The 10,971-nt window shown below is 38.6% G+C and overlaps 1 protein-coding gene across 5 annotated transcripts in view; it reads right to left on the bottom strand.

The window, feature by feature from the left end:
* Primpol (primase and DNA directed polymerase) overlaps positions 1-10,971 on the bottom strand; it is a 41,531-nt gene that overhangs the window by 9,244 nt on the left and 21,316 nt on the right. For 4 of the 5 annotated variants that reach the window (XM_040731769.1, XM_040731766.1, XM_040731768.1 and 1 more), the window contains exons 8-13: positions 10,380-10,542; positions 8,117-8,205; positions 6,012-6,101; positions 5,826-5,934; positions 2,441-2,523; positions 2,317-2,363 (exon numbers count right to left, since the gene is read on the bottom strand). In XM_040731769.1, the coding sequence (XP_040587703.1) occupies positions 2,317-2,363; positions 2,441-2,523; positions 5,826-5,934; positions 6,012-6,101; positions 8,117-8,205; positions 10,380-10,542 (581 nt within the window). Of the gene's footprint in view, positions 1-55; positions 1,612-2,316; positions 2,364-2,440; positions 2,524-5,825; positions 5,935-6,011; positions 6,102-8,116; positions 8,206-10,379; positions 10,543-10,971 lie in introns of those variants that run through there. The other variant, XM_040731770.1, reaches the window with a different exon arrangement.

Raw genomic sequence — 10,971 nt, 5'->3', positions numbered from 1 at the left:
TTTTATGGGAAAGAGGATAGGGAAATATTATGTATTTCACTACACACTCCAAATATGTTAAGGGATGATGTAATAACCATGAGGAAGGGTAAGTTAGCTCAAATGTGGTTGTTTTTGTAGTGCAGACATGCTTGAAACCCCAGGCTGGAACTCCTGCAGTTCATGGCAGATACATTTCAATATCCCCAGAAGGGCTACAGCAAAGGTAGATGTAAATTCCTAAAAGGGAGAAAAGCTGGAAAATTTTTCTTTCTTCTTGAGACAACCTTGGCTATACTAGAACTCTGTAGACCAGGCTAGCCTCGAACTCACAGAGATCTGCTCACCTCTGCCTCCCAAGTGCTGTGATTAAAGGTGTGTGCCACCACCAACTGGCAAAAATATATTTCTAAGTTAACAACAACCACTCCCTAGACCCTATGTATAAAAGCCAGGCATGTAATCCCAGTGCTGGGGAGATAGAGATGGATCCCTGAAGCTTGACGGCCATTCAGCCAAGCCTGGAGGGTAACTACCAGCCCAGTGAGAAGCTATCTCAAAAGAAAAGGCTTCTGAGGAAAGATACCCCAAATTGTCCCTCTGGCCTGTGTGTGTATGCTAATGCACACATAAGACACACGAATTCATATTAAAAGAGAAAAAAACAAGGGAGAAATGGCAATGATCACTTGAAAGGCACTACTTCTACACTTCTAACATGTTATCTATAAATAATAAAAATGTAAGTTATGTTCAAATAATGGTAATATTGTATACCAAGAATACGTTCATTTGGCATTTTTGGTGTATTAGAAAATAAAAGTATTCCACCAAAATAAATCACTAGCTGTGGATGAAGCCCCAGGTTCAGTTCCCAGCACTGAAGAAAAAAAAAAACACTCAAAAACAATGATACATTGCTCTCTAAAGAGATAAATTAAGATTTTTAATCTGTTCCTACTTATTTCTAGCACTTTAAAACCTAGCAGTCTGCATGCTAGAGGGCCTCAGTTCTTTTATGTCCAGCTCATGGGGTTTTCACTTTAAACTTGGATGCTGGGTCTGGAGAGAGAGGTCAGTGGTCAAGGGGCTGCTTTTCCAGAGGACCCAGGTCCAGTCCCCAGCACACACATGTTGGCTCACAACCATCTGTAACTAGTTCTGGGGAGCCCAATGCTGTCTTCTGCTTCCTTGGGGAACAAGCACACATGTGGTGCAGACATACACCAAATCAAAACAGCCGTGCACATAAAATATTTTCAGAAGAGACGTTGAATACAGGTTTCAAGGGATGCACGTCTTTTAGAATATAAAGTTAAACACTTGTTGGGCATGTAGCAGGTCATTTATTCTAACCATGGCAATCTGAAAGAAGGTGCTGGTAGAGGTGGGTTTTTTAAGGTGAAAAATAAAAAATTAATTCTAATGACAAAAAAATACTAAGATGTCATAGAAAAATGGACACAGATCATTAGAGAAACACAGATAACTTAAAAAGAACACAAGGTCATTATTAAACACAAATGATTAGAAAGTGGCTGCCAGCAGAGCCGGCAAACTTGGTACCAGGTCCTTTCATCAACATCTGTACAAGCTCAGTTCCCAGGACTCCATGGAGCAATTTGGAAAGAGCTAGTAATGAAAACGTTTGATATTTCAGGGAAGAAGTCTGTCTCCACGCAGTACACAAAGTGAGCACACACACAAGTAGAAACGATGGAAGATTTATGCTAAAACCTTTGCATCAGTTTGGCCAAGTTATGTGTGAAGCTTTTTTTTAACCTTTTTACTTTGAAAAAAAATTGTGTATATGTGTGTGCCACACGCATGCAGGAGCTTGTGGAAGTCAGAAAAGGACACTGGACCCATGGAACTGGAGTTACAGATGGTTGTGAGTCACCATGTGGGTGCTGGGGACTGAACCCAGTCATTCTACAAGAGCCACAAGTGCTCTTAATCATGAACCATCCAGCCCAACCCACTTTTGCTTTTTATGTATTGTCTATTTTTTTAAAACACTAAATGTGAATCATTTAGATTAATGTTGGTTTGGCAAGCTAATATCCAAAACCAAATTGCCTTTGACACAGTTCTATAGATAGAACTTCAACCTACAGATACTGTTGGTTAAACAGACACTAAGACAAGCATCTTGGTTTACTGCATAAAGCAAAATATGCCTGGGACTATACACTTGATTGATTATATGTTTTATTGCCTAGTAGTAATAGAAATGAGAGGCCCTGAAGTGGGAAGATGATTGTGTTTAAAAGCTATCTGGACAGCATAGTTCACTTATGCTATGTACCAGAACCCAAGGCCAGGAGCTACACTCACCTCTTTCAGAAGAAACAGGAGACTTACTTCAGTGGGTAATGGAAAACCTGGGTCAAAAAAATAGAATATTTTTAGGTGGATATCTAATTTTCACTTTGTGGTAAATATAAAATTAATAACTCACAGTTAGATTTGAAGTTTTGTGCTTTACATACTGGGTCATGGCACTTTTGATACCAAACTTCACTTTTCAGATCAACCAGAATCCTTTATATATAAAGAAAAGAAAGCATTAATACCCATACTGGATAGAAAATAAAGTTCAAATGTATGCCATAATTTGACAGAGATGTGCCTACAACTTAAAAGATGGATAAAAATTAAAAAGCTAAAGGATAAAAATAAGCATGCCTAATCAAAAGAAAACCGGTTGCTAAAAAACACTCACGGGGCTGAGAAGGATCCATGGGAAAGTGCTGGTCTTGCATGCACAAAGCTCTGAGTTCAAACCTCAGAACCCACATGAAAACAAGGAGACTAAGGAGCCGGCTCAGGAGGGAAAGTGCTTGTTGCCGAAGGATGAAGACCTGAGTCCAGATCCCAAAAACCCACATAAAAACTGGGGTACATCTGTACAACTGGGAAGGGGGAACTCAGAAGATCCCAGGAGCTAGCCAGCCAGCTAGCCTGGCCAAAATGAGCTCCAGGTTGAGCTTAGAGGAAGACATGATATTAATCTCTAGTCTGCACATGTACATGCATGGATGAGGGCACTTGCACACGCATCTGTATGCACAAATACACAGTAAACATAATACACAAATTTTTTTAAAGGCCACAGGTGGTGGCACACTCTTGTGATCCCAGTGGTGGATGTGGAAACGGGTAGATCTCTGGAACTCACTGACCAGCCAGCCTTGTCTAATTGGTGAGATCTAGGCTAGTGAGAGACCCTCTTAAATTTTGTCTTCTGACGTCCACATGTGCACTTACTTGCATGTGCACACATCAATATATACACTATAAAAATGCACTTCTCTTCTGAGCAGGGAAAAGAAAGTGACATGTTTCTCTAGGAAGATCCAGAAGTTTTCAAGTTATATCCACCAAAATAATATAGCTTCAAAATACACAAGCAAGGCATGCAGGGCGTGGTGGTACACACCTTTAATCCCAGCACTCGGAGGCAGAGGCAGGCAGATAGATTTCTCTGAGTTCACGGTCAGCCTGGTCTACAAAGCAAGTTCTAGGACAGCCAGGTCTACACAGAGAAACCCTGTTTCAAAAAACAAACAAAAACCAAGAGGGACAGCACTGTAAGGATGACAAATATACTCAGATAAGTACAGACAGTGAGTGTCCCGTGTTCAGCCACAAACAGGATGTCTATATCTCATTTCCTACCCAAGGCTCAGGGACTATTGTAGAAGAGGAGGCAGAAGCAGGGTAAGAGCCAGAGGTCAAAACACTGTCCTCCGGACGTAAAGGAGTCATTACACTTGTGAACTCATAGCAGTTGTGGTTGCCTGCACAAACCTTGCATGAGATCAAGCTAGTCAATATTCAATCATGGCGTGGGAAGGGTTCACCAGTCCCCACCCCTCATCTAGGGGTGCCTTCTGGAGGAGGGAGGAGTCAGTTTCAAGGATGTAGCTCTTGGTAAATTACACTCCAGCAGATGACCCTAAACTCAGAAATAAATGGGAAGGTAGGAAGGTGGGGGTTGAGCTGGAATGAATTGGGAATGCTATGAACATGACTGATTAAAATACATTGTGTAAGGGTGGACGCACAGAGCCTGAGGCAGCATGCACAGGGTCTGTACCAGATTGTCTCCATATATTATGGCTTCTAGTTTAGTGGGTTTTTATTTATTACGTATACAGCATTGTGCCTACATGTGCACCTGCACACCAGCAGAGGGCATCAGATCTCATTATAGATGGTTGTGAACATCATGTGGTTGCTGAGAATTGAACTCAGGACCTCTGGGAGAACAGCCACTGCTCTTAACAGCTGAGCCATTTCTCCAACCCTAGTTTAGTGTTTTTATGGGATTCCCGAGTGTGCAAACAAATATATCTTTGCATCTATATCTGTTTCTTGTGCATATTCTTGGCCTCTCTTCCTTCTGTTAGTTTTGTCCTATTCCAATGTGTTTTTATTATATTTTATTTTATTATTATCCCTTAGAAGCTTATTTGTTTTCTAATGAGAGACAGAAAGGGGTCAGTCTGGAAGGGAGGGAAGGTAGGGAGAAACTGTGAGGAATAGAGGGAGGGAAAACCATAATCAGGATATTATGGGAAAAAAATCTATTGTCAATGAAAGGAAAAAAAGAAAAATATATACATTTATTTGTAAAACGAAAAAATATACAATGTATGAACTCAGACTTTTAAAGAAATTGATAAAAACCTACAGATAAAGTAACCACCAACAAAATCAGTAAGGATGGAGAAAATATGAATAAAGAAATATTGATGTAGTTAACAAACTTGATCTAAGAGGCACACATGAAGTAGCTCTTTGTAATCAGGTTCAAGCCATCAATAAAGGCTGACTTCCATGCTAGTTATACCCCGAGCATCCTCAAATTTGAAAGTTTATTTTGAGGGCTGGAGAGATGACTCAGCATTAGAGAGGGCTTACTGCTCATGCAGAGGACCCAGATCAGTTCGTAGCACCCATATGATTTGGCTCATAACTGCCTGTAACTCCCGTTCCAGGGAGGTTAATGCTTTCTGGTCTCCACATGCTGAAATTCAAAGACTAATTAAATTACTGCAAAACTGACTAAAATTTTGCAGTAATCACTGAGTCATCTCTCCAGTCCCCAAACATACAGTTTTGACTGCTTTCGTAAATTGAATTAATCTAGTATATCAAGTATAACATAGAATCAGACTATTCAACATGTTTTTCAGCAAAATCTTCATGGTCCTTTCCTCATGTCTAACATAAACAAATTATACAAGAGTCCCAGCTTGGACACTAAATACACAACACAGCAAAATTCCTCATGACTGATAACTTCCCCTTTATTCCTATTCTAGCCAAATCCTCACACAACTTAAAATGCTATTTCTGGTTTTATTTTGTACTTTACTTCTCTTTTTGTTCAGGAGAGTTACTAAAACAAGGCCTGGTATATAGAACCAGTATTCTGAATGGATACAGGTTCCCCCTCCTTTGTCCAGAAGAAGGAAACCTCACCTTAACCTCAGACTTCACGCTAACTGAAGAGTTTCTTCCTTACTCACATCTGCCCAATTTTACTTCTATCAGGTGTCAATGATCAATGGCAGAGAGAAAAGGCAATCTGTTCAATTCTATCTTCTTTTTAAGCTGATACTGTAAGGGTTATTATCAAACAAAGTAAAATTCAGCTGGTATGTGCTAGAAATAATCTAACAACTAATAAATTAATTTAACATTATAAAATATTAACCAAATAAGAATATAAATTTATACATTATAAAATGATTTTAGAGTCAACATTATTTTAAAATTATAAGTATTGTAAATATGCTAAAGGCATACAGTCATTAATAAACAATATTACTTACATAATATTATTACTTTTGTGGGCTCTTCCAATATTTTCACACCAGCGATATTTACAAATGTCATAAACCAGTAATTCTTCTGGGAAAAAGTAGTTCCAACGCCGAATTCCTGAAATGCAAAGGATGTTGCTCAAGGAACCATCGCTCTGTCATTTGAGAGTTAATAAACAGTAAGCCAAATTTTACCTCCTTTAATGTCATCTTTATTCACCAAAGAAAGAACAAATTGGTCAACTTCAGGGTATGGTGAGCACTGGAAACCCTCAAGGGATTCAACTACAATGGAGAGAAGTATTTACAGATGAGAACAGTTACATGCTGAAAAACATAGTGACCAAATAATTATTTTGTACAATTAAGGCTTTCCCCCCTCTTTTGCAGTTTGCCTTACTGTCAGTTCTTAGGCTCTTGCTATGCTACAAAGAGGCAGTTAAGACTAAAACTTCAACTGGGTCAAATGTTGGCTAGCTTTTATAAAACGCGTGTTTTCTTCACTCACACAAAGAGAAAGGTAGACCCTCAGCCCAGAAGTGGCACAGGTCTACTGGCTAAGCCTAGGTGTAGCCTCCAGCTAGCCTGACTCCTGCTTCATCCTTGATGTTTTACTGTTAAACACAGATGGTGCCACAGGACTTCAGCAGGTAGATACTGAGGCTACTGTGAGGCAGCAAGGATTCAGAAAAAAAAAAAACAGACCACCCTGTCATCTTGTCCAGGCAGAGAGGAAACATGAACATCCAAACTACAAAAATGCCAAACACTACTTCTATCCTGGCTAACACAAGCAACTATAGTGCTTTATCAATTACAGTGGTGTAAGACTCCCTCCAAGCTGCCTCCTCCTAGATTTAGTATGATAACCAATGGAATTTATTATCCCCCAAGTGAAAATGAGCCCATGCTTCCTTGTATACACGCTTGAATCACAAAAGCCAGGCCCAAGCCTTACTGAGATACCCCAAGAATTTCCATCATCTCAAGGAATAGGAAATCATAAAACTCAATTTGTGTTTTCTGGGTCTATCACTGGAAGGCACTAACATTTTTTTTGTATCTAAGAATGTACTGTCATAACTTGGAATGATCGGTTCACAAATTCATTTAGGTTTAAATAACAGGAAAATCTAGGTTTTTTTTTTAATGAAGTTGAAATTTCACTTAAAATAGTTAATATTAACTGGAGACATTTTGGAAAAAAAATTCAGTGTAGAAATTAGAAAAACTCCTAGACAATATGTCTATAAATATATCTTAAACAATCAGAAGAAATAAACACAGGAAAATATTGCCCATGTTTTTAATAGATTTATAATGTTAATTTGTATGTGTCTTATTGTTGTTGTTACAACAACAAGGGATCTATTGAACCCAGGGCAAGTGCTCTATCACTAAGCTACATCCCTGGTCCCATACTTGTAATTTTAGAGCCTACTTTTTCTCTTATCATCATCAATGGGTGTCTTTCACATTATATAGGCCTTACAAATCTAAACTTTGTAGTCATGGAGTGTGTCATCTAATTCTGTTGTATATTTAGACTGTCTGGAATTTTTCACTATTATGATATACCATCATATGTGAGTAAAAGTATTCAAGACTTTACATAAGAAACTTTAAAAAAAACCCTGCATGTTCTTCAGTACAAAGATGGTCAAAATATGATAGTCATTTGTGGAACACTTTTGCAGGAATGCAAGGTTAAACAGGAAACTACTGTAGTTAGTTACCTACAATTTACAAAAACACATTTCATTATTTTAGTTGTGTGTATGTAGTCAAAGCCTAAGTCGTTTGAGTCAGTTCTTGGCTTTCACCACACAGCCCCTGAATCTGGGTTGTCAGGCTTGGTGGCAAATACTTTTACCCGCTGAGCCATCTCATCAAGCTACCTGTCTGGGTATGGACAAAGGGTGAAAGCGGGGCTGGAGAGATGGCTTAGTGGTCACTTCTGGCCTCCACAGGCCCCAGACATGCACATGGCTCACAGACAAACACGCAGGCCAAACATCCATCACAAAAAATACTTTTTAAGAAATGGGGTGGAAGATTATGTAGTCACATTTTGATGTTCTTGTTTTATATAAAATGCATTACTTACATATTCTTTAAATACCACAGAATGAAAATCAGGTCTCTTAATTAATAAACACCTATAAATTTTTTTATAGTATGTTCAACCTGGTTAGAAATCTAGAATTAGTTTTAAAATGATCAGCAAACACGAGTACTTAAAATTTAAGATTTTTAAAGAAAAATAGATTTGAGATGTGAAATTGTTTGCTTGAAGTTACCTGAAGTGCCTGTGCTGTTAAAATACTCAGCCCGCTTTCTTTTAGTCTGAGATGTGTCACATGTGAGAATTCGTAAATTGTCTGAGAATCTAAAGAAAACATGCAAAAGAAATAAAGTAACATTTATGTTAGAAATAAAGTAACATGATAAGAGAGAGGAAACAGTTCTACTTGGCTTCACTGTTATGGCCCAAGGTGCCAGTCTTATCTCATAACAATAAGATTATGCCAATTAAAAAACAGCTTCCTGGAGGCTGGAGAGATGACTCAGCAGTTAAGAGCACTGGCTCCTCTTCCAGGGAACCAGGGGTCAATTCCCAGCACCCACATGACTGCTCACACCCATCTGTAGCTTCAGTTTCAGGACTTCAATGAACACCAAATACAATAGAAAATAGAAACAAATAAAAAAATAATTTCCTTAACAGCCACTCGGGAATTGTTGAAAATAATTTCTTTACAGAGTAATCCAATGACTCTAGGGTAACTGGAATGATTGAAAGTATAATTCTACTCCCTCTGAATGTTCTGTTAGGATCTGAAAGCTATGAATAATGGAAGAGCAGAAGGAAAGACCAAATTCACACTGACCACAGGAACATTGCCTTCCACTCTGGAAGTGCCTGGCATTCATGGGGCTGTGCAAAGCACAGGAAAGGGGGTCTTAGAGGAGGGGAACCGCTGGCTTCTGTGAGGCTGCTCTGAAACTACACAGGAGTCAGACCAGTGCTACTGCCATAAGTGCAGGTGCTGCCCCTCCAACGAATGCCAGCCACTGCTGTGAACATGTCATGTGTATGTTCTCAGTTTAATTCACCAACTCCGGAAAGTCATTATTCCTACTTTAAAGGTCTTGGGCCAGTGGTGGTGGCACACATCTTTAATCTCAGCACCCAGTCTAGTCTACAGAGTGGGTTCCTGGACAGCCGGTATTAAAAGTCTTTGTATCTTACTTTTGAGAAATATCAAAGGAACACAAATAAAATAGAAATATACGATGAGGGGGAGTGTATCTTCCCACTGCATATAACTTTTCCTAGAGAAACATGCCTTTAATATTTATTCATTTTGTGTTTGTTTCTTTTTTGAGACAGGTTTTCCCTGTGTAGCCCTGGCTGTCCTGGAATTTGCTCTGTAGACCAGGCTGCCCTTGAACTCAGAGATCTGCCTACCTCTGCTTCCTGAGAACTGGATTAAAGGCATGAGCTTAATAGTTCTTCTTAAAATTAACTTCTATAGAATTTTTTCTTATAAAGTTTTGGGGAGATGCAGAGGCAAGTGGATTTCTGTGAATCTGAGACCATCTTGGTTTATAGGCCCATCAGGTTACACAGTGAATCTCTGTCTTAGAAAACAACAAATCCCCAAACCAAAAACTTTTGAGGAAGGTAAAGGGCAAAACAACATAGTAAGTTAATGTGGTTTAGTCCAGTTGTTAACTGCTTTTGTTTGTTTTAGGGTTTTGCCTGTTTGTTGGTTTGGGGGGACAGGATGATGTAGGATTACCATGTGGTCTCATGTAGTCTCGCTGGCCTTGAACTTACTACGTAACCAACGATGACCTTGAACTCCTTGTCCTTGCATGTCCACCTCCCAAGTGCTAGAATTACAGATAGGTCTGGGTACTATAACCACATTCTGAATTGACAAAATTGTCATCCATGGAAACCTAATGTGCAACGACAGACCTGGCAATAAAGTATGCCATTATAGTTCCAAGCTTATAGCATTGAACTCTTTACTTAAAATTGTTGGCAAGCTATTAACTTGGCAAATATTTGTGATATGATGTTGAATAGACAAAAATAAAAAATAAAAAAATCACACGGCATAACCATATGAGCAAGGGTCCCAATTAGAATACGTTTTCTGGGGCTTGGAGCAGTGGATCAAATACAGGGCTTTGAGTACTCGAGGCAAGTGCTGTACCGATGAGCTATACTCAAGGCAAGAAATAGTTTTCTCTTAGGGAGCTAGTAAGTTCTAAATGTGTACTGTATATGTGGAAAGAAATTGAGACAGTAGTAATTAAACTTTTAAACACAATGCAAATTTCATTTTCTACTTTATAAAGTGAAAATTTCAGAATAACTGGAATTTTAGAATACATTAACTATAATCATAAAGAATATGAGGAGGAAATTGCATTATAAAGAAAGACTTTTAAAAACTCTTAAAGTAGAATCAATTCATATGATTCACCTTTTAGCAATATACAATACTATTTACATAAATACATGACAATTAACACTGCTCTACAGACCTGACATTGCTCACCAGGGAAGACAGGAAATACTGATTCTCTTCAGAAATATCTTTTGACTGTTTTGGCATAAATCTGTTATCTTCAGCAACTTCCAAAGCCACACATTTTCCTATCTTTGATGATCGATACAGTCTAAAGTTTCTGTTTCTTGTATAAACACCTAAGTCAAACATTAATTTTAAAGATGAATGCATGTTTCCATGATTAGTTTATGGTCAGCAAATATAATTTTTCTGCAGAATTGCTCAAAAAGACCATGTTCCCATATGCAAAATTAAAGCAACATACGAATTAAGATGATAGAAGGCCCCACACAGACAGCTAACTAAATGATCTGGGGCAGCTCTTCAGAGGAGAGTAAACAGAAGAGTGAGACAAAGTGCCAGAAATAAAGTTTGTGACTGAGAGCTGCCGAAGGACTATGGCAGAAAACCCCAGAGAAAGAGAGACACCAAGAAAACACAGAGTATCTACAACAAATCTAATGGAAGCTGTGTAAGATTTCTATCCAGAAAATTAGACAACATGGTAAGAAATGAGAGAATACTAAATAAATGGGGGACCTACTGTGTATCAGTACTAGCCCAAG

Source organism: Mesocricetus auratus, unplaced genomic scaffold, assembly GCF_017639785.1.
Source record: "Mesocricetus auratus isolate SY011 unplaced genomic scaffold, BCM_Maur_2.0 Super-Scaffold_100026, whole genome shotgun sequence".
NCBI lineage: Eukaryota > Metazoa > Chordata > Mammalia > Rodentia > Cricetidae > Mesocricetus > Mesocricetus auratus.
This window is presented reverse-complemented; position numbering and strand designations above follow the sequence as displayed.